Raw genomic sequence first — 23,555 nt, forward strand, 5'->3', positions numbered from 1 at the left:
TTATCTGACGTTCACGTTGTTATAAGAACTTGTTAATAGAATATTCTCATCATTTACATAATAATATACTACAGTCTGGTTTTCATGTCTATGCATAGTCACATGTACAAATTACCTCGACTAACCTGTGCCCCCGCACATTTACTCGGTACCGGTACCCCCTGTATATAGCCTCGTTATTGTTATTTTATTGTGTTACTTTTGTTTTTGTTTTTGTAAATATTTTCTTAACTATTTCTTGAACTGCACTGTTGGTTAAAATACGCATTTCACGGTAAGGTCTAAACATGTTGTATTCGACGCATGTGACAAATAAAGTTGGATTTGATTTATGACTACAGTACAATTCTGTACAGTCGTCGTCGTCGTCGCCCCCCCCTCCGAAGATGAATATTGGGTGGAGAAAGTGTAGGCCGACTTTAGTCACATATCATTCATACAATATTGATCAATAATAATCTATTGTACAGGTTTACACAAATAGTTTAGATGTTTTATTGGATTGGCACTCTAGAAATTGAATGCAATACTGACAATACCAGTAGCCCATGCTAAAAACCTCAAACGGTTGGTTTGGATCATCAGTGATAGCGACACTGTCAGCACGATGGGACTATATTCAGCCATTAGATAGTAGATAGGCTGCAGTCGTTCCTCCGCTCTCTGCTTCAGCTTTGCCATGTGATGTTACCACGTCGAGTGCTGTGCTTCCACACCTATATGATGAATTCCACAGGAAGCCTCTGAATGTCACACCACATTTCAGTGGCTTCGGTGGTTCATGCGCTTTGTGAAAATAGGCATGTCTTTAATGTGCTTGATTCATTCATCGTATATATATATTTTTAAATATCACCACTTTCTTTCAAACACTGAAGAAAGAGAAGAAGAATACTTTGTCCATTGATACAGCCACACCCACACCCACACGGTTGCCCTGCAATGATGGGAATGCAGTGAGAGATAATGTCTAAGATTGCTCGACTTGGGCCGGAGCTGTCCCGACGAGCTCCGTACCCGGACTTCACATTTTTTGGTAATTGCAAACCAGCTCCTCTATAAAACAAAGTAGCATGTCGCCGGCGCAGATTCACACACCGAGGCAGAACACGGCGATCAAAACGGAATGGAAGGCGGGATCTGCATTGAATAGGAATGAAAATTGGGCATTCATTTCCTGATTCCGCTTTGTTGAAATTGATTTGCCGTTAGTCTGTGAAACTATGCATGACTGTAGGCTGTTCCAGATTGTGCAGATTGAAAATGCGCCAGTCTGAATGGCATGGTGTCAAATTAGGGTTTTTAAGGTCATGAAAGGTAATTGAAATTAGTTTAATACTTTTTGTTAATATAATTAATGAAGGCACACTTTTAAATATGACCAATCACTTAAAAATCGACATATCAGCCATTACCGGAAGGACCATTCATTGCGTGACTGTTGTACGCTGCACGTGTGAGAGTATGGGTGGTCTGTTGCCGGAGGAGAGAGAGCGCGGCAATTCAGCAGCAGGTATAACATAATGACAGACCACAGACTAACTACCCTGAACTAAAATATAAACGCAACATGCAACAATTTCAAAGATTTTACCGAGTTACAGTTCATATAAGGAAATCAGTCAATTGAAATACATTAATTAGGCCCAAATCTATGGATTTCACATGACTGGGAATACAAATATGCAACTGTTGGTCACAGGTACCGTGTGGATCAGAAAACCAGTATCTGGCAGGGGCGCAACAAGCCCCCACCACATTCCCCTATTTTAGTATTGTAATGTGATACAAACCAAGGAAAATATGTGCTTTTAGGACCATGCAGACCTTTGGAGTGTTTATCTGTCTGGATTTTACAAAATAAAATAAAATATAAATACATATATATATATATGTGTTCGGAAGTTTACATACACTTAGGTTGGAGTCATTAAAACTAGATTTTCAACCACTCCACAAATTTCTTGTTAACAAACTATAGTTTTGGCAAGTCGGTTAGGACATCCACTTTGTGCATGACACAAGTAATTATTCCTACAATTGTTTACAGACAAATTATTTCACTTATAATTCACTGTATCACAATTCCAGTGGGTCAGACGTTTACATACACTAAGTTGACTGTGCCTTTAAACAGCTTGGAAAATTCCAGGAAATGACGTCATGGCTTTAGAAGCTTCCGATAGGCTAATTGACATAATTTGAGTCAATTGGAGGTGTACCTGTGGATGTATTTCAAGGCCTACCTTCAAACCCAGTGCCTCTTTGCTTGACATCATGGGAAAATCAAAAGAAATCAGCCAAGACCTCAGAAAAAAAATGGTAGACCTCCACAAGTCGGGTTCATCCTTGGGAGCATTTTCCAAATACCTGAAGGTACCACGTTCATCTGTACAAACAATAGTACGCAAGTATAAACACCATGGACCACGCAGCCGTCATACCGCTCAGGAAGGAGACGCGTTCTGTCTCCAAGAGATGAACGTACTTTGTTGCGAAAAGGACGGTACAAAAGTATCTATATCCACAGTAAATCGAGTCCTATATCGACCTATATCTTCATAGGAAAAGTGCAAATCAATCCCAGAACAACAGCAAAGGTCCTTGTGAAGATGCTGCAGGAAACAGGTACAAAAGTATCTATATCCACAGTAAAAATGAGTCCTATATCGACATAACCTGAAAGGCTGTTCAGCAAGGAAGAAGCCACTGCTCCAAAACCGCCATAAAAAAGACAGACTACGGTTTGCAACTGCACATAAGGACAAAGATCATACTTTTTGGAGAAATGTCCTCTGGTCTGATGAAATACAAATAGAACTGTTTGGCCATAATGACCATCGTTATGTTTGGAGAAAAAAGGGGGAGGCTTGCAAGCCGAAGAACACCATCCCAATCGTGAGGCACGGGGGTGGCAGCATCATGTTGTGGGGGTGCTTTGCTGCAGGAGGGACTGGTGCACTTCACAAAATAGATGGCATCACGAGGGAGGAAAATTATGGGGATATATTGAAGTAACATCTCAAGACAATAGTCAGGAAGTTAAAGCTTGGTCGCAAATGGATCTTCCAAATGGACAATGACCCCCAAGCATACTTCCAATGTTGTGGCGAAATGGCTTAAGGACAACAAAGTCAAGGTATTGGAGTGGCCATCACAAAGCCCTGACCTCAAGCCTATAGAACATTTGTGGGCAGACCTGAAAAAGGGTGTACGAGCAAGGAGGTCTACAAACCTGACTCCATTACACCAGCCCTGTCAGGAAGAAGGGCCCAACATTCACCCAACTCATTGTGGGAAGCTTGTGGAAGGCTACCTGAAACATTTGACCCAAGTTAAACAATTTAAATGCAATGCTACCAAATACTAATTGAGTGTATGTAACTTCTGACCCACTGGGAATGTGACGAAATAAATAAAATCTGAAATAAATCATTCTCTCTTCTATGATTCTGACATTTCACATTCTTAAAATAAAGTGGTGATCCTAACTGACCTAAGACAGGGAATTTTTACTAGGATTAAATGCCAGGAATTGTGAAAAACTGAGTTGAAATGTATTTGGCTGAGGTGTATGTAAACTTCAGACTTAAACTGTATGTCCCCCCCACTTCTAAAACCAAAGTTGTGCCCCTTGTATCTGGTGTGACCACCATTTACCTAATGCAGCAAGACACATCTCATTCTCATGGAGTTGATCAGGCTGTTGATTGTGGACTGTGGAATGCTGTCCCACTCCTCTTCAATGGCTGTGCAAAGTTGCTGGATATTGGCGGGACCTGGAACACGCTGTCGTACACATAGATCCACAGCATCCCAAACATGCTCAATGGGTGACACGTCTGGTGAGAATGCAGGCTATGGAAGAAGAAACACAGTTTCAGCTTCTAGGAATTGTGTACAGATCCGTGTGACATGGGGCTGTGCATTATCATGCTGAAACATGAGGTAATGGCGGCAGATGAATGGCACGACAATGGACCCCAGGATTGCGTCACGGTATCTGTCCATTCAAATTGCAATCAATAAAATGCAATTGTGTTCATTGTCCACAGTTTATGCCTGCCCATTCCATAACCCCACCGCAACTATTGGGCACTGTGTTCACAATGTTGACATCAGCAAACGGCTCGCCCACACCACGCCATACACGTTGTCTGACATCTGCCTGGTACAGTTGAAACCGGGATTCAAGGTCAAGACCCTGGTAAGGACGACGAGCACACAAATGAGCTTCCCTGAGACGGTTTCTGACAGTCAACTGTCCAGGTGGCTGGTCTCAGACGATCCCGCAGGTGAAGAAGCCGAATGTGGAGGTCCTGGGCTGGCGTTGTTACACATGGTCTGCGGTTGTGAAGCCGGTTGGACATACTGCCAAATTCTGGAGGCAGCTTATCGTAGAGAACATTAGATTCTCTGGCAACAGCTCTGGTGAACATTCCTGCAGTCAGCATGCCAATTGGACACTCCCTCAAACCCTGAGACATCTGTGACATCTGTGACATTGTGTTGTGTGACAAAACTGCACATTTTAGAGTGGCCTTTTATTGTCCCTAGCACAAGGTTCACCTGTGCAATGATCATACTGTTTAATCAGCTTCTTGATATGCCAGACCTGTCATGTGAATAGATTATCTTGGCAATGGTTAAATGCTCACTAACGGGGATGTAAACAAATTTGTGCACAAAATTTGAGAGAAATAATATGTTTGTGCGTATGGAACATTTCTGGGATCTTTTAGTTCAGCTCATGAAACATGGGACCAAACTTTTACATATTGCATTCATATTTTTGTTCAGTGTAGATAGCCAATTCAAAACAACGTGTCGCAGTTATCTCGCTAGTTAATTATAACTAAGCATTAATGTCGTTGTCTCCTTTCCACCCGCACTAGCCTAAATAAATCTGCACCGTTGGAAAACTGGGATTACCCTCTATTAAACCGTAGCCGTGTAATTGCGACAACAAAAATGGTAAGAATTGACAAATGACTTGCTGCGCATCACAGGAGTTTGGTGGTACCCGAACTGGGGAGGACAGGCTCATGGTAATGACAGGAGTGGAATCAATGGAATGGTATCAAACACATCAAACACCTGGTTTCCATGGTTTCCAGGTGTTTGATGCCATTCCATTATGCTCCGTTCCTGTCATTATTATGGGCTGTTCTCCCCTCAGCAGCCTCCTGTGCTGTGCATAGATATCTCCTGAAATAGGAATATTTGAGCCTTTATATATAAACAGTTAAGCCGTGTTCACATTGGCAGTTTGAAGTGACTCAAATCCTATTTATTTGCATAATCTTAGCTTGCTACATAACGTCTGTGTGATAGGAAGCACAAGCACCACCACTAATCAGCCTACACCACTATGGCATACACCTGTTGTTACTATGACGACTAGGGTAGCCTTGTCTGCAAATGACTGCTGTTTGAACACACACAAATCCGATTTGGCCACGCTGTTTGGACAAGTCAGTAGTCCAAAACGGATTTGAAAAACATAACTGATTTGCGCATTAGGGCCTGCAGGAACAAGGCTTTAGATACCTTGCTTTGAAGTATCCTACCTTATCCATCTGATCAATATATCCATCTGCAAAAAGGGGGGCAACCATCCTCCAGGAAAACAGTGGTGAAAAAAAGTACTAAATTCTCATACTGGAGTAAAAGTAAAGATACCTTAAAAGAAAATGACTCAAGTAAAAGTGAAAGTCACCCAGTAAAATCCTACTTGAGTAAAAGTCTAAAAGTATTTTTAAATATACTTAAGTATCAAAAGTGAATGTAATTGCTAAAATATACTTAAGTATCAAAAGTAAAAGTACCAATAATACAAAATTCCTAATATAAATTCCTTATATACAGCCAGGGTCACACGCCACCCTCAGACATAATTTAAAACTAAGCATGTGTTTAGTGAGTCCACCAGATCAGAGGCAGAAATGATGACTAGGGATGTTCTCTGTTTAGTGAGTCCACCAGATCAGAGGCAGTATGGATGACCAGGGATGTTCTCTGTTTAGTGAGTCCTCCAGATCAGAGGCTGTAGGGATGACCAGGGATGTTCTCTGTTTAGTGAGTCCTCCAGATCAGAGGCAGTAGGGATGACCAGGGATGTTCTCTATTTAGTGAGTCCTCCAGATCAGAGGCAGTAGGGACGACCAGGGATGTTCTCTGTTTAGTGAGTCCACCAGATCAGAGGCTGTAGGGATGACCAGGGATGTTCTATGTTTAGTGAGTCCACCAGATCCGAGGCAGTATGGATGACCAGGGATGTTCTCTGTGTAGTGAGTCCTCCAGATCCGAGGCAGTATGGATGACCAGGGATGTTCTCTGTGTAGTGAGTCCTCCAGATCAGAGGCAGTAGGGATGACCAGGGATGTTGTCTATTTAGTGAGTCCTCCAGATCAGAGGCAGTATGGATGACCAGGGATGTTCTCTGTGTAGTGGGTCCACCAGATCAGAGGCAGTAGGGATGACCAGGGATGTTCTCTGTTCAGTGAGTCCTCCAGATCAGAGGCAGTAGGGATGACCAGGGATGTTCTCTGTTCAGTGAGTCCTCCAGATCAGAGGCTGGATGACCAGGGATGTTCTCTGTTTAGTGAGTCCTCCAGATCAGAGGCAGTAGGGATGACCAGGGATGTTGTCTATTTAGTGAGTCCTCCAGATCAGAGGCAGTAGGGATGACCAGGGATGTTCTCTGTTCAGTGAGTCCTCCAGATCAGAGGCTGGATGACCAGGGATGTTCTCTGTTTAGTGAGTCCTCCAGATCAGAGGCTGTAGGGACGACCAGGGATGTTCTCTGTTTAGTGTGCGAATTGGACCATTTTCTATCCTGCTAAGCATTTAAAATGTAACGAGGACTTTTGGGTGTCAGGGAATATGTATGGAGTAAAAAGTACATCATTTTCATTAGGAATTTTGTGAAGTAAAAGTAAAAGTTGTTCAAAATATAAATAATAAAGTACCCCAATAAACAACTTAAGTAGTACTTTAAAGTATTTTTTACTTAAGTACTTTTCACCACTGCAGGATAGCTACTGGGTGTGCAGACTTTAGTTCAAGCCCTGCTCTAACCACATTGTAGCCTAAACATCAGTTGCTCAACAGGACCTTGATAAGCAGACTTGGGTGTTTCAGGGATAGATTAAAAGTCAAGCCTGAACACCCAGAAGCTCTCCAGATGGAGGGTTGACCACATGTTGACAACATGTGACTAAGAGTGCAGGTCTACTTTGAGGTTAAGTGCCTTGATCAAACACCGTGACATCAGCTCAGGGATTCGATACAGCAACCTTTTGGTTACTGACACGATGCTCTAACCACTAAGCTAGCTGCTAAAGGCTTGTAAGTAAGCATTTCACGGTAAGGTCTACCTACACCTGTTGTATTCGGCGCAAATACATTTTATTTGATTACTTAACAGATCCATGGCTGTGCTATCTTTGTCTTTGAGGTCAAAGCTCTCAGTAAATTGCAAGTGAGGGGTTCCCTAAAATTCAAAGCTGGCTAGAGCTCTAGGAATCATGTCTGGGTAGGACTATGAATATAGATATTTTCTGCTCCTCAAATGGCACTCTATTGCCAATATAGTGCTTAACATGACCAGGGCCCTCTTTTCAAAAGTAGTGCACTATATAGGGAATATGGAGCCATTTGGGATATATCCCATATGACACTGACACACCCCACCAACACAATAAGACTGTGTTCATTTCCCATTGGTGAATATAGGATAATTACATATGCATTGTGTTTGATGGAGGTTATGGTTACATCACCTTGTCAAGAAGAGGTTACTTTAGGTCATAATGGCACTAGGGCGGTTCACCTGGTAAAATCACCCGCACAACAGTCTACGTCGTCTGATTCAACACAACCAATCAGCAGCAGTTCTTCAACATGTGTTCCCCTCTGACCAATCCTACGACATGCCTGCAAAGTGAGTGAAAACCTTAGCAAGGCATCACGTCTGAAGTAAAAGGGAAAAAAAGAATCCAACCTATAAATTACGGTCATTCCTATATGAGCTCATTGGGACGTCCCTACCCTAAACCCGAACCTTACCTATAATTTACATTCCCCTTGGATGATAGTGGCACAGATGGTACAATGAGCCAGATCTTTCATTGGCTGTATAAATGTGAAGAAACCGCTCACTACCAAATATGGTGATAAGAGGAACCCCAATAGCCGGCTGTGGGAGAAGATGGAGCCAGATGGATTTTGGCCTACAATCTGCAAATTTTCTCATCGATGAAACATTTGATCTCCATACGGTTCTGTTTCCAAATCTAGAGTCTGTAACAAACATAGTAGATGTGTTGTTGATTTTACGCGTTACCAAATGTTTTAAAAATTGCGTTGTTTAAAAGGAGTGCAAGGGCGAATTTTGATATTGTACACGTACACTTCAGAGTAGGCGTTCCTTTAACAGACATATGCAAATAAACTCTAGAACACGCCAATAGGATCTCACTAGCTCGTGCTTGGCTCTGCCCACATCCTTCCTTGTTCTGCCCACTATGATTCATTTGCTCTCATTGGAAAGGACAGGCTCTGGTATATCTTGGGTTAGTTATAGAAATCTTTGATAGTGGGGTGACGTGTTCCCACCTTAAAAACCTCCAGCTTTGTTGTATGGTTATAGCTTAGTTTTGGCGCCACCTACCTGGCAAGACACAACATGACAAGTCAGAACATTCGTAGTATCACGGTCTCGTAATTGGGTGATTCTGCAACTACGGGCATTTCCATGTTATCAGGTCAATTTTGGGGATTTTATTTAAAAACATATAATATATATATATATTGTAATGACCTGCCTAGATCATAAATGAACAATTGTCCAGACAGAGGCTTGAGTTTGCGAATTGACGGTTTATTAAACCAACTTTACACAGGCTACTGTTTGGGCCGTAGCACACGCCAAAAAAGATGACAGATAACCCACAAGCCAATCGTGACCTTCTCTTGGGAAGCCCAGACGTAAGAGAGAGAGAATAAAGGCTGAACCTGGTCTTAACTTCCAATGCTCCACCCCCCTGCCCAACCCCCCTCCACGCCACTCCGCCAACCACCAGGATGCCCGGCATCAGAACATTCCAGGCATTCCCGTGATTGGCAGATAGCAGGTTGATTGACATGTCGGACCCCGCGAACACCGGGTACTGGTCAGTACAACACAACCACCTCCTAGCCTAACACATAACACACAGCTGTCTGTGCGGGTCGCTACAATATATAATAATAATAATATTATTATTATTATGTTAAGTTGACACTACAAGCGGTTCCATACTAGTTGGTTCCATGCTGTTGGTCCGCTCCATACTCACCACTCAGTTCAGTTCAGCCTGACCTGCTGTTATTAAGTCTCTCGTGCCATTCATTCACCTTCTCTCCTGTTGACCCACATGTACATTAGCCTACTCTGCTGAGGAATCAACCTTACACAATCATAAATCCCTTTATACACTTTCTGCATTAAACATTGACACTTCCTTATTTATACAAGTCCGAATTATTTATTTATTTCAAAACAAAAATATATACAGCAAAAGGATGGCAATGTAAGCATCAATGGATTTGGATAAATATTTTTGTGCAACAAATAATGAGCCCTGGGTGAGGTACTTCAATGCCTTCTGTTGCCACATGAGGTTCTCTGTTCGCTCTCTCTGGCCAACCTGTTTAACATCTCTTCAACCAACCTATCGTACAGAACTAATACACAACAGGGTGTAACATAGTAAATTACATGACCAAAAGTATGTGGACACCCACTTGTTGAACATCTCATTCCAAAATAATGGGCATTTGTAGAGTTAGTCCCCCCTTTTCTGCTATAACAGCCTCCACTCTTCTGGGAAGACTTTCTACTAGATGTTGGAACATTGTTGCTATAACAGCCTCCACTCTTCTGGGAAGACTTTCTACTAGATGTTGGAACATCGCTGTGGGGACTTGCTTCCATTCAGCCACAAGAGCATTAGTGAGGTCGGGCACTGATGTTGGGCGATGAGGCCTGGCTCCCAGTCGGCGTTCCAATTTTTCTCAAAGGTGTTTGATGGAGTTGAGGTCAGGGCTCTGTGCAGGCCAATCAAGTTCCTCCACACTGATCTCGACAAACCATTTCTGTATGGACATCGCTTTGTGCACAGGGGCATTGTTATCATGCTGAAACATGAAAGGGGCCTTCCCCAAACTGTTGCCACAAAGTTGGAAGCACAGAATTGTCTAGAATGTATGCTGTAGCATTAAGATTTCCCTTCACTGGAACTATTGGGCCTGAACCATGAAAAACAGCCCCAGACCATTATACCTCCTCCACCAAACTTTACAGTTGGCACTATGCAGTAGGACAGGTAGCGTTCTCCTGGCATCCGCCAAACCCAGATGCGTCCGTCGGACTGCCAGATGGTGAAGCGTGATTCATCACCCCAGAGAACACGTTTCCACTGCTCCAGCTCCCTCTCAAACATTTGATTTGAATTAGCACATTAGATCTCGACTAATATGAAGTACATATGTAATCATAGGCCACTCCCACTGAGAACAAAACACTAGAATGGGTCAACTTTGGTGTCATCATTTTTTGTGCACAAACCCCCTCCTGAAAAAGAACAAGATGGCGTGGCAAGGTCGTTCCTATGGTTACGCACAATTAGAAACTAAATATAGGATGCAACAGGTCAAATAAGAAATGTCTAATTCCTTATTAAAACAGGGGTAATTGCTAATTCATATTTAAAAAAAAGGGGAAATACTAATTAATTATTAAAACAGGGAATTCGTCAACAACACAAAAATAGGGGGAGTGCAGCTTACGCACCACTTACAATTCACAAAAATATTTCAAGATATTTATTCATGGGTTTCTTTGCCATAATTCATATTTCAGTCGATAACTGCCACGTTCTTCAATCAGCATGAAATGTCAAGTGTAACCACGCCAAAGCTGTTTACAGTGGTGTTGCTCATTACAGTTTATACACAACAGAAGCCAGCACACTATAAACAGGGGGCGAAGCCAACAACCAGGACACACACAGTTCTCATACAGTATCTCAATCACACAAGCTAGCTGACAGCAGCGGGCCGCTCTATAGTGACTAACGCAGACTGACTATTCAAAAAATCCAGCCACTCCACAAGAATCATCAAATTACATTCTGTTGTTGCATAGCTCTGGACCAGGGCGTAATGTGCAGGCTCTGACACAGCTCTGAGTCAACAAGCTGCACGTAACACCCTGGATCAGAGCTAGTTGTTGCAGTGCTTTGGCCTGAAAACGGAACAAAGTAAGAGATGGCACACTGGTCTGTAGAGCACACTGGTCTGTAGAGCACACTGGTCTGTAGAGCCCACTGGTCTGTAGAGCCCACTGGTCTGTAGAGCACACTGGTCTGTAGAGCACACTGGTCTGTCAGTGAAAAATGTAACAATTTCAGCGCCATGGTACAGTATGCATTACAAAAGTGTATATATATCTCATTCACTCTTCCTAACTATTGTAAAAATCAGCTGGACGTTGTGTGGTTTGTTAAGGAGAGATGAGGTAGGAAGGTGGACAAAACAACCTCGCTCTCCAAGTCTTCCCTTCGTTGGATGTGTTACCATGTTAAGAACTACTGACAGCCAGAGAATCCAAGCCCACATTGTTCAGAGACATTTGCGTATCTTTCTCCACTCTCAAACATTACGACATTAAAATCCTCAGCTATCTACAATCCTCCCACATCAGTAACCCCCACCTCTTTAACATCAGGTATCTTCCCATCGAAAAGCTAAAAGGACTCAACTTCTTTAATACTATTGGGTGTTTTGCTGTTGATAACCACCACAGTGACTCGTCTTCTCAGAGAGAAGAACACCTCTCGTCATCAGCCAAGTCAGAAACCTTTCAATGAGTCGGCTTTAGTCAAGCGAAAACCACACATCTGCAATCATGTTTTTTGTTTTATCAAAGCACATTTCAACAGCTGAAAAAGAAATAAATATCTAATCTATAAACATTGTGATCCATCCATATGATAACACTGAAGGCTGTTTTTATCTTGGTGTGTTTTTGAGTGTTTCAAATGGCACTCTACTCCCTATATAGGGCACTACTTTTGACAAGAGCCCTCGGGGGCCCTCATAAATCATAGGGCCCACGGGGCCCGTAAAGAGCCCATAGGGTCTGGTCAGAAGTAGAGCATTATAGGAAATAAGGTTTATTCTAGAAGCCTGCCTTGGTGTGGGATCAGTGGTCAGACGCCCAGCTTGTTGGCGATGGTCATGACCACTTTGAGGATGGGCATGAAGGCTTGGATCTCGCTGAAGTTGCTGCTGGTGACCACAGCAGTGTGGACCTCTAGGCCTCGCTGGTAGTTCTGGCCCGCCACACAGCGGCTGATCTCATGTAAACCCCCCAGGATGTTGTTAGACAGCTACAGGATGAGGGGAGAATTTAAAGTTATTATAGGCATGTACAGATTTCCTTCGGTTCTGTTATGTAGTTGGCTAACTTGACTGGGTCTGTTATGGAGTGGACTAACTTGACTGGGTCTGTTATGGAGTGGACTAACTTGACTGGGTCTGTTATGGAGTGGACTAACTTGACTGGGTCTGTTATGGAGTGGACTAACTTGACTGGGTCTGTTATGGAGTGGACTAACTTGACTGGGTCTGTTATGGAGTGGAGCACCATGACTGGGTCTGTTATGTAGTGGAGCACCATGACTGGGTCTGCTATGGAGTGGAGCACCATGACTGGGTCTGCTATGTAATGGAGCACCATGACTGGGCCTGTTATGGAGTGGACTAACTTGACTGGGTCTGTTATGGAGTGGAGCACCATGACTGGGTCTGTTATGTAGTGGAGCACCATGACTGGGTCTGTTATGTAGTGGAGCACCATGACTGGGTCTGTTATGGAGTGGACTAACTTGACTGGGTCTGTTATGGAGTGGAGCACCATGACTGGGCCTGTTATGTAGTGGACTAACTTGACTGGGTCTGTTATGGAGTGGACTAACTTGACTGGGTCTGTTATGTAGTGGAGCACCATGACTGGGTCTGTTATGGAGTGGAACACCATGACTGGGTCTGTTATGGAGTGGACTAACTTGACTGGGTCTGTTATGTAGTGGACTAACTTGACTGGGTCTGTTATGGAGTGGAGCACCATGACTGGGTCTGTTATGGAGTGGACTAACTTGACTGGGTCTGTTATGTAGTGGACTAACTTGACTGGGTCTGTTATGGAGTGGACTAACTTGACTGGGTCTGTTATGGAGTGGACTAACTTGACTGGGTCTGTTATGGAGTGGACTAACTTGACTGGGTCTGTTATGGAGTGGACTAACTTGACTGGGTCTGTTATGGAGTGGAGCACCATGACTGGGCCTGTTATGTAACGGAGCACCATGACTGGGTCTGTTATGTAGTGGAGCACCATGACTGGGCCTGTTATGTAGTGGAGCACCATGACTGGGCCTGTTATGTAGTGGACTAACTTGACTGGGTCTGTTATGGAGTGGACTAACTTGACTGGGTCTGTTATGGAGTGGAGCACCATGACTGGGTCTGTTATGGAGTGGAGCACCATGACTGGGCCTGTTATGTAGTGGACTAACTTGACTGGGTCTGTTATGGAGTGGAACACCATGACTGGGTCTGTTATGTAGTGGACTAACTTGACTGGGTCTGTTATGGAGTGGACTAACTTGACTGGGTCTGTTATGTAGTGGACTAACTTGACTGGGTCTGTTATGGAGTGGACTAACTTGACTGGGTCTGTTATGGAGTGGAGCACCATGACTGGGTCTGTTATGTAGTGGAGCACCATGACTGGGCCTGTTATGGAGTGGACTAACTTGACTGGGTCTGTTATGTAGTGGACTAACTTGACTGGGTCTGTTATGGAGTGGACTAACTTGACTGGGTCTGTTATGGAGTGGAGCACCATGACTGGGTCTGTTATGGAGTGGAGCACCATGACTGGGTCTGTTATGGAGTGGAACACCATGACTGGGTCTGTTATGTAGTGGACTAACTTGACTGGGTCTGTTATGGAGTGGACTAACTTGACTGGGTCTGTTATGGAGTGGAGCACCATGACTGGGTCTGTTATGTAGTGGACTAACTTGACTGGGTCTGTTATGTAGTGGACTAACTTGACTGGGTCTGTTATGGAGTGGAGCACCATGACTGGGTCTGTTATGGAGTGGAGTAACTTGACTGGGTCTGTTATGGAGTGGAGTAACTTGACTGGGTCTGTTATGGAGTGGAGCACCATGACTGGGTCTGTTATGGAGTGGAGTAACTTGACTGGGTCTGTTATGGAGTGGAGTAACTTGACTGGGTCTGTTATGGAGTGGAGCACCATGACTGGGTCTGTTATGGAGTGGAGCACCATGACTGGGTCTGTTATGGGGTGGAGCACCATGACTGGGCCTGTTATGTAGTGGAGCACCATGACTGGGCCTGTTATGGAGTGGAGTAACTTGACTGGGTCTGTTATGGAGTGGAGTAACTTGACTGGGTCTGTTATGGAGTGGAGCACCATGACTGGGTCTGTTATGGGGTGGAGCACCATGACTGGGCCTGTTATGTAGTGGAGCACCATGACTGGGTCTGTTATGGAGTGGAGTAACTTGACTGGGTCTGTTATGGAGTGGAGTAACTTGACTGGGTCTGTTATGGAGTGGAGCACCATGACTGGGTCTGTTATGGAGTGGAGCACCATGACTGGGTCTGTTATGGGGTGGAGCACCATGACTGGGCCTGTTATGGAGTGGAGCACCATGACTGGGCCTGTTATGTAGTGGAGCACCATGACTGGGCCTGTTATGGAGTGGAGCACCATGACTGGGTCTGTTATGGAGTGGAGCACCATGACTGGGTCTGTTATGGAGTGGACTAACTTGACTGGGTCTGTTATGTAGTGGACTAACTTGACTGGGTCTGTTATGTAGTGGACTAACTTGACTGGGTCTGTTATGGAGTGGAGCACCATGACTGGGTCTGTTATGGAGTGGAGCACCATGACTGGGTCTGTTATGGAGTGGAGCACCATGACTGGGTCTGTTATGGAGTGGAGCACCATGACTGGGCCTGTTATGGAGTGGAGCACCATGACTGGGTCTGTTATGTAGTGGACTAACTTGACTGGGTCTGTTATGGAGTGGACTAACTTGACTGGGTCTGTTATGGAGTGGAGCACCATGACTGGGTCTGTTATGGAGTGGAGTAACTTGACTGGGCCTGTTATGGAGTGGACTAACTTGACTGAGTCTGTTATGGAATGGAGCACCATGACTGGGTCTGTTATGGAGTGGAGCACCATGACTGGGTCTGTTATGTAGTGGAGCACCATGACTGGGCCTGTTATGGAGTGGACTAACTTGACTGGGTCTGTTATGGAGTGGACTAACTTGACTGGGTCTGTTATGGAGTGGAGCACCATGACTGGATCTGTTATGGAGTGGAGCACCATGACTGGGCCTGTTATGTAGTGGACTAACTTGACTGGGTCTGTTATGTAGTGGACTAACTTGACTGAGTCTGTTATGGAGTGGAGCACCATGACTGGATCTGTTATGGAGTGGAGCACCATGACTGGGTCTGTTATGGAGTGGAGCACCATGACTGGGTCTGTTATGGAGTGGACTAACTTGACTGGGTCTGTTATGGAGTGGAGCACCATGACTGGGTCTGTTATAGAGTGGAGCACCATGACTGGGTCTGTTATGGAGTGGAGCACCATGACTGGGCCTGTTATGGAGTGGAGCACCATGACTGGGTCTGTTATGGAGTGGAGCACCATGACTGGGCCTGTTATGGAGTGGAGCACCATGACTGGGTCTGTTATGGAGTGGACTAACTTGACTGGATTAAAATGAGAACTAAGTGACATCATGGTACAGGAGTCACGTTAATACAGAATTGTGTGATTTTGTACAGCAAATCTAAAATGCTTCTCATTGTAATTTCCGCTGTGCATCAGACTCATTTTGTGCTTCAGTTGCATTTCTCCACTCGGATGAGACTTCAGGAACGGCGTTCTATCAGCGGATAGCGCTCTGACTGATGTGAAGCTACTTTTCCGTGTAGCCAACAGATTAACTTCAAGCAAAACATTGGGAAATATAGCTGGCTCCATTGTCTCTATGCTAAAACAGAAATATGATGGCCGTGCATTGTTTTTTTGCAACAAAAAAAAAGACAGTACTTTTTAATTGTAAACTCATGCATTTACTTGTGTGGCTGCCAGCCAAATGGCGTTCCACTTCTGTTGTCGTCTGATGAAAACGAAGCTATTTTCTGCCAGAATGTGTTGCACTAATGTATTTTCTGTGAAGGCAAACTCTAGTTTCATGTCCCTGATCACTCTATTGAAGCAAAAAAAATAATCTAAAAACAGACGAATTTCAATATAAAAACGCAGGTGAAATGGTTTAAAAACACAGATTCTTTTTTTGAAGGTGTGTGTTTTGAAACAGCAGATTTGTGAACTCTGAGGCTGGGGCCCTGTGGTAGAGTATCTGCTCCGTGTTCTCACCGTTTGCTCTCTCAGCTTGTCATACAGGTACCCAAGGCGTTTCGATGCATCGTCAAGTTTCCTTTTTGTTTGCTGAGGGAAAATAAATAAATATATTGAATACCAGGATGTCAGACTCCAACAGCAGCACCTTCAGAATGGCTCTGTGTGTCTTAGGCAGATAGACGGGTAGAAATGATGTCTTTTGAATCACAAGAGCCGATACCACAGTCTTCTGTAAAGACTTACTGGGTCTTGTGCGGCGAGCTGGCAGCGCTGTACCAGGCTGTCGAAGGTCTGCTTGAGGACCATGTGCTCTGCAGGGATCTCTCTCTGCTCCACCCTCTCAGCCGGCAGCGCCTGGAGGAGCTGAAGGGACACACAGGGGTTAGAGGTCGGCCTGCCTGTAAGTGACTGGTAGCCTGACTTTAGGGGTTAGAGGTCGGCCTGCCTGTAAGTGACTGGTAGCCTGACTTTAGGGGTTAGAGGTCGGCCTGCCTGTAAGTGACTGGTAGCCTGACTTTAGGGGTTAGAGGTCTGCCTGCCTATAAGTGACTGGTAGCCTGACTTTAGGGGTTAGAGGCCGGCCTGCCTATAAGTGACTGGTAGCCTGACTTTAGGGGTTAGAGGCCGGCCTGCCTATAAGTGACTGGTAGCCTGACTTTAGGGGTTAGAGGTCTGCCTGCCTGTAAGTGACTGGTAGCCTGACTTTAGGGGTTAGAGGTCGGCCTGCCTATAAGTGACTGGTAGCCTGACTTTAGGGGTTAGAGGCCGGCCTGCCTATAAGTGACTGGTAGCCTGACTTTAGGGGTTAGAGGCCGGCCTGCCTATAAGTGACTGGTAGCCTGACTTTAGGGGTTAGAGGCCGGCCTGCCTGTAAGTGACTGGTAGCCTGACTTTAGGGGTTAAGGCCGGCCTGCCTGTAAGTGACTGGTAGCCTGACTTTAGGGGTTAGAGGCCGGCCTGCCTATAAGTGACTGGTAGCCTGACTTTAGGGGTTAGAACTGGCCTGACTTTAGGGGTTAGAGGCCTGCATGCTATAAGTGACTGGTAGCCTGACTTTAGGGGTTAGAGGCCGGCCTGCCTATAAGTGACTGGTAGCCTGACTTTAGGGGTTAGAGGCCGGCCTGCCTATAAGTGACTGGTAGCCTGACTTTAGGGGTTAGAGGTCGGCCTGCCTGTAAGTGACTGGTAGCCTGACTTTAGGGGTTAGAGGCCGGCCTGCCTATAAGTGACTGGTAGCCTGACTTTAGGGGTTAGAGGCCGGCCTGCCTATAAGTGACTGGTAGCCTGACTTTAGGGGTTAGAGGCCGGCCTGCCTGTAAGTGACTGGTAGCCTGACTTTAGGGGTTAGAGGCCGGCCTGCCTGTAAGTGACTGGTAGCCTGACTTTAGGGGTTAGAGGCCGGCCTGCCTATAAGTGACTGGTAGCCTGACTTTAGGGGTTAGAGGCCGGCCTGCCTGTAAGTGACTGGTAGCCTGACTTTAGGGGTTAGAGGCCGGCCTGCCTATAAGTGACTGGTAGCCTGACTTTAGGGGTTAGAGGCCGGCCTGCCTATAAGTGACTGGTAGCCTGACTTTAGGGGTTAGAGGCCGACCTGCCTGTAAGTGACTGGTAGCCTGACTTTAGGGGTTAGAGGTCTGCCTGCCTATAAGTAACTGGTAGCCTGACTTTAGGGGTTAGAGGTCGGCCTGCCTATAAGTAACTGGTAGCATGACTTTAGGGGTTAGAGGTCGGCCTACCTATAAGTAACTGGTAGCCTGACTTTAGGGGTTAGAGGTCAGGCTGCCAGGCCTTTAATATAAAGTAAATGGTAGCCTTACTAGGGGTTAGAGGTCGGCCTGCCAGGCCTTTAATAAGAAAGTAACTGGTACTGGGTTAGGTCGGCACTAGTCTCATGCTACCAGAAATCCCACTGTATTCTGGCTCCAGAACTGGGCATGGAGAAACACAGAAGAGACGAGGTTGTCACTGACCTGTACGCTGGGCTCCTGAGGGGCCCCTGGGGGGAACTGCTGCGTGCGGCTGGGGTCGTGGCCCTGCTGTCCTTGGGGCTGATGATGGCCCTCCATGGGGAAACCCCCCATAACAGGGGCGGTGATGGGAGCCGGAGGGGTGTAGTTGTCTGGGACAACCTGAGACACGGACAGAACACAGATTCACACACTAGCAGGTTTATTACACAGACATAAATAAAGATAAATAAAGATAAAATAAAAAAGCTTTTAACTAGGCAAGTCAGTTAAGAACAAATTATTATTTTCAATGACGGCCTAGGAACAGTGGGTTGACTGCCTGTTCAGGGGCAGAACGACAGATTTGTACCTTGTCAGCTCGGGGATTTGAACTTGCAACCTTCCGGTTACTAGTCCAATGCTCTAACCACTAGGCTACCCTGCCGTCCCAGCTTCATCTTATACTGGTTAACATACAGCTAAGATCTTACTGCATGTTTAAACACGTGATACTGAAATATCAAAAGACCGTCTACAACATCTGGAGAAGATGGATTCACTGAATACTGGTTTACATACAACTAAGATTGTAGCTATTAACATTTCCAAGATGGTCAACTGGTCCTGGACTGGGTTGGACAAATTGGAACTGGTCCACATTTGTCCAGTCGGAGCTAGTCCGTGTTATCAGAGAGGATGTGGAATCCGGTATGAAAGTCATTTATCCAGAGGAGATACCTTTTTCTTCCTAGAACCCCCCCGTACTGCTGGTGGGTCATTCCATCCATCTTGTCCTATAGATAGTGAAAGATGAATAGTCAGCCACAAGACACCTGAGGCTTTTTAAGAATCCAGACAGCAGCCAAAGCCAAGAGCCTAGAGATCCATGGAATGTTCTGGGACATTAAGTTGAGCAGGGTTATTTCTCAATCTCTAAGGAGGATAAATTAGTCTTAAAAATCACTTTCAACTCTGAAAAACAAAAAAAGGTATTTCCACTTGAGTAGCAACAAACAGGTCACTTCAACAGGCAGCGGGCCACGGCCAGGCAGCAAGCCACGGCCAGGCAGCAGGCCACGGCCAGGCAGCAGGCCACGGCCAGGCAGCAGGCCACGGCCAGGCAGCAGGCCACTTCAACAGGCAGCAGGCCACTTCAACAGGCAGCAGGCCACTTCAACAGGCAGCAGGCCACTTCAACAGGCAGCAGGCCACTTCAACAGGCAGCAGGCCACTTCAACAGGCAGCAGGCCACTTCAACAGGCAGCAGGCCACGGCCAGGCAGCAGGCCACGGCCAGGCAGCAGGCCACGGCCAGGCAGCAGGCCACGGCCAGGCAGCATCACAGTGCACTTAGATTGGACACACTGACTGACAATAACACATTATTGTTGTTGCATTATCTTCACTTCTTGGTATAGCCTAATACTGTGCTAAATTTACATTTTTTAGTACTCAACTATCATAAACTTAAAACAGATATTTCGGTATTAAATTAGTAAATGTAAATCACCAACAACAGTAATTTAGCATGGATTATTTCACTACATCGTTACATTGTTTGTTAGAAATCAAAGACCGGCTCAACACGTTCCTGTAAAATCATGTGACGGCACAAGCAAAAACCTTTCTACATGTTTGCATTAACAGTCTTATCCCACCACATCTAAACCTAGCCCTGTCTTATCCCACCACATCTAAACCTAGCCCTGTCTTATCCCACCACATCTAAACCTAGCCCTGTCTTATCCCACCACATCTAAACCTAGCCCTGTCTTATCCCACCACATCTAAACCTAGCCCTGTCTTATCCCACCACATCTAAACCTAGCCCTGTCTTATCCCACCACATCTAAACCTAGCCCTGTCTTATCCCACCACATCTAAACCTAAGTCTTATCCCACCATATCTAAACCTAACAGTCTTATCCCACCATATCTAAACCTAACAGTCATATCCCACCATATCCCTGTCTGCATTAACAGTCTTATCCCAACATAACCCTGTCTGCATTAACAGTCTTATCCCACCCTATCCCTGTCTGCATTAACAGTCTTATCCAAACCTATCCCTGTCTGCATTAACAGTCCTATCCCACCACATCTAAACCTATCCCTGTCTGCATTAACAGTCTTATCCCAACATAACCCTGTCTGCATTAACAGTCTTATCCCACCATATCCCTGTCTGCATTAACAGTCTTATCCCAACATAACCCTGTCTGCATTAACAGTCTTATCCCACCCTATCCCTGTCTGCATTAACAGTCTTATCCAAACCTATCCCTGTCTGCATTAACAGTCCTATCCCACCACATCTAAACCTATCCCTGTCTGCATTAACAGTCCTATCCCACCACATCTAAACCTATCCCTGTCTGCATTAACAGTCCTATCCCACCACATCCAAACCTATCCCTGTCTGCATTAACAGTCCTATCCCACCACATCTAAACCTATCCCTGTCTGCATTAACAGTCCTATCCCACCACATCTAAACCTATCCCTGTCTGCATTAACAGTCCTATCCCACCACATCCAAACCTATCCCTGTCTGCATTAACAGTCCTATCCCACCACATCCAAACCTATCCCTGTCTGCATTAACAGTCCTATCCCACCACATCTAAACCTATCCCTGTCTGCATTAACAGTCCTATCCCACCACATCTAAACCTATCCCTGTCTGCATTAACAGTCCTATCCCACCACATCCAAACCTATCCCTGTCTGCATTAACAGTCCTATCCCACCACATCTAAACCTATCCCTGTCTGCATTAACAGTCCTATCCCACCACATCCAAACCTATCCCTGTCTGCATTAACAGTCCTATCCCACCACATCTAAACCTATCCCTGTCTGCATTAACAGTCCTATCCCACCACATCTAAACCTATCCCTGTCTGCATTAACAGTCCTATCCCACCACATCTAAACCTATCCCTGTCTGCATTAACAGTCCTATCCCACCACATCCAAACCTAGCCCTGTCTGTCACTCTCACTGTCACCTTCATCATCGTCAACAAGGGGAGTACTCAGCCAAGGGAAGTACCCTGAAAGTTAAACAAGGGGGACAGCTCAATCAGAAGCATTTATGAATTAACATTACGTTATTCACGTCTCAAATCTCACTACACATGATTTAGTATTTATAAAAGAGACAAGTGTTAAACAAGAATCCACCATTTCTTCTTGAAGCATAAATGAATAAAGATATTTTTAAAGATGACTATCATAACAGATAAACAGTGGTGTTACAGGCCTGTGTCCCAAATTACACCCCACTCCCTTTATAGTACGGTCCCCGGTCAACGGTAGGGTCCTACCAACCGTACGATCCCCGGTAGGGTCCCACCCGACGACCGTACGATCCCCGGTCAACGGTAGGGTCCCACCCGACGACCGTACGATCCCCGGTCAACGGTAGGGTCCTACCGACGACCGTACGATCCCCGGTCAAAGGTAGGGTCCTACCGACCGTACGATCCCCGGTCAACAGTAGTGCACTCTACCAGGCATAGGACGGCATTTGGGAAGCAACACATGAATTGCATCTTAGTCAGTACCTGTAGGAGGAGCAGCAACCGACGGAGCAGAGAAGGACTTGACGGCCGGGGCTCCAGGACCTCCTTGTGGGTACCCAGGTCCCAGGGGTGGGTACGGACCAGAGGGGGGACCTGCAGGTGGGCCCTGGCTGTGAAGGTGAGACCCTCCTTGTGGGTATCCAGGTCCCAGGGGTGGGTACGGACCAGAGGGGGGACCTGCAGGTGGGCCCTGGCTGTGAAGGTGAGACCCCCCTGGTGGGTACATGCCGACGGGGGCCCCAGGCTGCTGGTAGCTGGGTGGCATGGGGCCTGCAGGTAGCGAGGTGGGGGTGAAGCCTGACGGAGGTGGCCCTGGGCTGGGCATGGTGGGGAGGCCGCCAGGGGCAGAGAACGGAGGCAGGGGGGGTCCAGATAGGTTGGAGCCTGGCATAGCAGGTCCTGGAGGGAAGGCAGAGAGGCCGGGGCCACCTAGTCCTGCAGACATGGGCTGCTGTTGTGGCTGGAATGGCTGGAGTGGAGAGAACCCTGAGCAGACAGGAGACAGACATGTTACATCAAGACCAGTCTGGAGTAGTGTCTGGCAGGTGACAGAGTAGTACCTGGTTCAGCAGGGCACAGCTTGTATATTACGTTCAGATAGAAATATATTACGTAGAACAAACACGTTTCAATGTCACATACACAAGTACAGTGCTTCTACACCTGCATTGCTTGCCGTTTGGGGTTTGAGGCTGAGTTTCTGTACAGCACTTTGAGATATCAGCTGATGTACGAAGGGCTATTTAAATACATTTGATTTGATACAGTGAAATGCCTTTCTTACAAGCTCCAAACCCAACAATGCAGCAATCAATAAATGTAGCACTAAAAATAACACTGTAGAACAAAAAAAACAAGATGAAGTCAGTAGGCATACTACACACAGGGTCAGTTCCAGACGTAACACCTGCTGAACACGGCCCTGGACGGAGGACGAGTGACTACCTGGGGCAGTGGCAGGATGTTGAGGGTAGGCTGGCCGTAGTCCTGTACGTGGCAGCCCACTCGGTGGAGGAGCAGGGGAGGAGGGAGGCAGACCGCCATACGAAGGAGGAGGCGGCCCTCTGGAGAGAGCAGCAGCTTGAGGAGTGAAGACTGTCGTCATAGGAGGCTGGCCACCCACTGACATCACAGGAAGAGGAGGCTGGCCACCCACTGACATCACAGGAAGAGGAGGCTGGTAGGGCCCCTGGAGAGGAACATCATTTACACACAGCCAGCGTCCCAAACGGCACCTTATTCCCTTTATAGTGAACTACTTCAAAAAGTAGACTGGACCGCAGCCACAGAAACACACATGAGAGAATAACAACATACCAAGCTGATGTTTCACAACATGAACTCTAGCAACTGCTATGATATCTTCAAGTGGAGATTAGACTCATCCATGTAAATACATCTGTTTACTTTGGGGTTTTCCTCAGTCATTTGTGTGTGTTTATTGTTGCATTCTCAAGACTGAGGCAAAAGTGTCAAATAAAAAG

The 23,555-nt window shown here is 45.8% G+C and overlaps 1 protein-coding gene across 4 annotated transcripts in view; it reads right to left on the minus strand.

The window, feature by feature from the left end:
• Nucleotides 1–10,854: 10,854 nt before the first annotated feature.
• Nucleotides 10,855–23,555, minus strand: part of sec31b (SEC31 homolog B, COPII coat complex component) — a 29,274-nt gene continuing 16,573 nt past the window's right edge. For 2 of the 4 annotated variants that reach the window (XM_064963846.1, XM_064963850.1), the window contains 7 exons: nucleotides 23,017–23,260; nucleotides 22,054–22,557; nucleotides 19,225–19,280; nucleotides 18,508–18,666; nucleotides 16,781–16,900; nucleotides 16,553–16,624; nucleotides 10,855–12,437 (listed from right to left, as the gene is read on the minus strand). In XM_064963846.1, the coding sequence (XP_064819918.1) occupies nucleotides 12,258–12,437; nucleotides 16,553–16,624; nucleotides 16,781–16,900; nucleotides 18,508–18,666; nucleotides 19,225–19,280; nucleotides 22,054–22,557; nucleotides 23,017–23,260 (1,335 nt within the window). In that variant the 3' untranslated portion in view covers nucleotides 10,855–12,257. Of the gene's footprint in view, nucleotides 12,438–16,552; nucleotides 16,625–16,780; nucleotides 16,901–18,507; nucleotides 18,667–19,224; nucleotides 19,281–20,719; nucleotides 21,541–22,053; nucleotides 22,558–23,016; nucleotides 23,261–23,555 lie in introns of those variants that run through there. The other 2 variants (XM_064963848.1, XM_064963849.1) reach the window with 2 other exon arrangements.

This window comes from Oncorhynchus masou, unplaced genomic scaffold, assembly GCF_036934945.1.
Source record: "Oncorhynchus masou masou isolate Uvic2021 unplaced genomic scaffold, UVic_Omas_1.1 unplaced_scaffold_856, whole genome shotgun sequence".
In the NCBI taxonomy this organism is placed as follows: Eukaryota; Metazoa; Chordata; class Actinopteri; order Salmoniformes; family Salmonidae; genus Oncorhynchus; species Oncorhynchus masou.